At 39.9% G+C, this 632-nt stretch overlaps 1 protein-coding gene across 3 annotated transcripts in view; it reads left to right on the forward strand.

Moving 5' to 3' along the window:
• Positions 1-632, forward strand: part of LOC109911174 (transcription factor TFIIIB component B'' homolog) — an 83125-nt gene that overhangs the window by 62950 nt on the left and 19543 nt on the right. For 2 of the 3 annotated variants that reach the window (XM_048595052.1, XM_020510438.2), the window contains exons 22-23: positions 1-134; positions 295-478. The exon at positions 1-134 is cut by the window's left edge and continues 620 nt beyond it. In XM_048595052.1, coding sequence (XP_048451009.1) covers positions 1-134; positions 295-478 — 318 coding nt within the window. The remainder of the gene's footprint in view (positions 135-294; positions 479-632) is intronic. The other variant, XM_048595053.1, reaches the window with a different exon arrangement.

Here is a 632-nt window from a genome sequence, read left to right on the forward strand (position 1 = left end):
GGGCAACCAAGTAGGACTCAGCATCTGGGTGAACAGTTATCAATACCAAAGCAACAAAACCAATGGGTGGAAGATGAAGAGCAGCTTGAAAGAGCTAAGCAACTGGACGCTAGAACTGAGTATTTGAGTGCAAGGTAAAAGAGGATACTCTTACAGTATTTAACGAGATAATCACATGTTATTTTGATAACTGCTCAGGGCATGATTGCACATTTTAACAAATAAATATCTTAAGTAGAATAGATATTGTGGACTTGGTTTTGTTGTTTGTACTGATGCCATATCTTTGTTCAGTGTGTCTCCAGCAAATGATCAACTACAGACAACATCTGAAAGTCAAGAAGCACAACTGGGCATGTCCTGTGGTGCATACTTCACACAATCCACGTTGAGTCGGTGTCAGAGAACTGATGCAAAGCTATCCATAGGGGCTCCAGAATCAAATGCTGATGTTTCATATTTTGGTTACTCCCAAAAGGTATGCGTGATGATTTTCAAAAATAATACTCCATTCACCTATAGATTAGTTTTGCTTGTTTTGATAGGATTTGTGTGCCACTTGGAAAGCCAGCCTTTATTACATACTTGCCCTTGAGAACGTGATGGTGAGCTGCATCACATATTGCAGTCTG

Source organism: Rhincodon typus, chromosome 3, assembly GCF_021869965.1.
Source record: "Rhincodon typus isolate 14 chromosome 3, sRhiTyp1.1, whole genome shotgun sequence".
Classification (NCBI taxonomy): Eukaryota; Metazoa; Chordata; class Chondrichthyes; order Orectolobiformes; family Rhincodontidae; genus Rhincodon; species Rhincodon typus.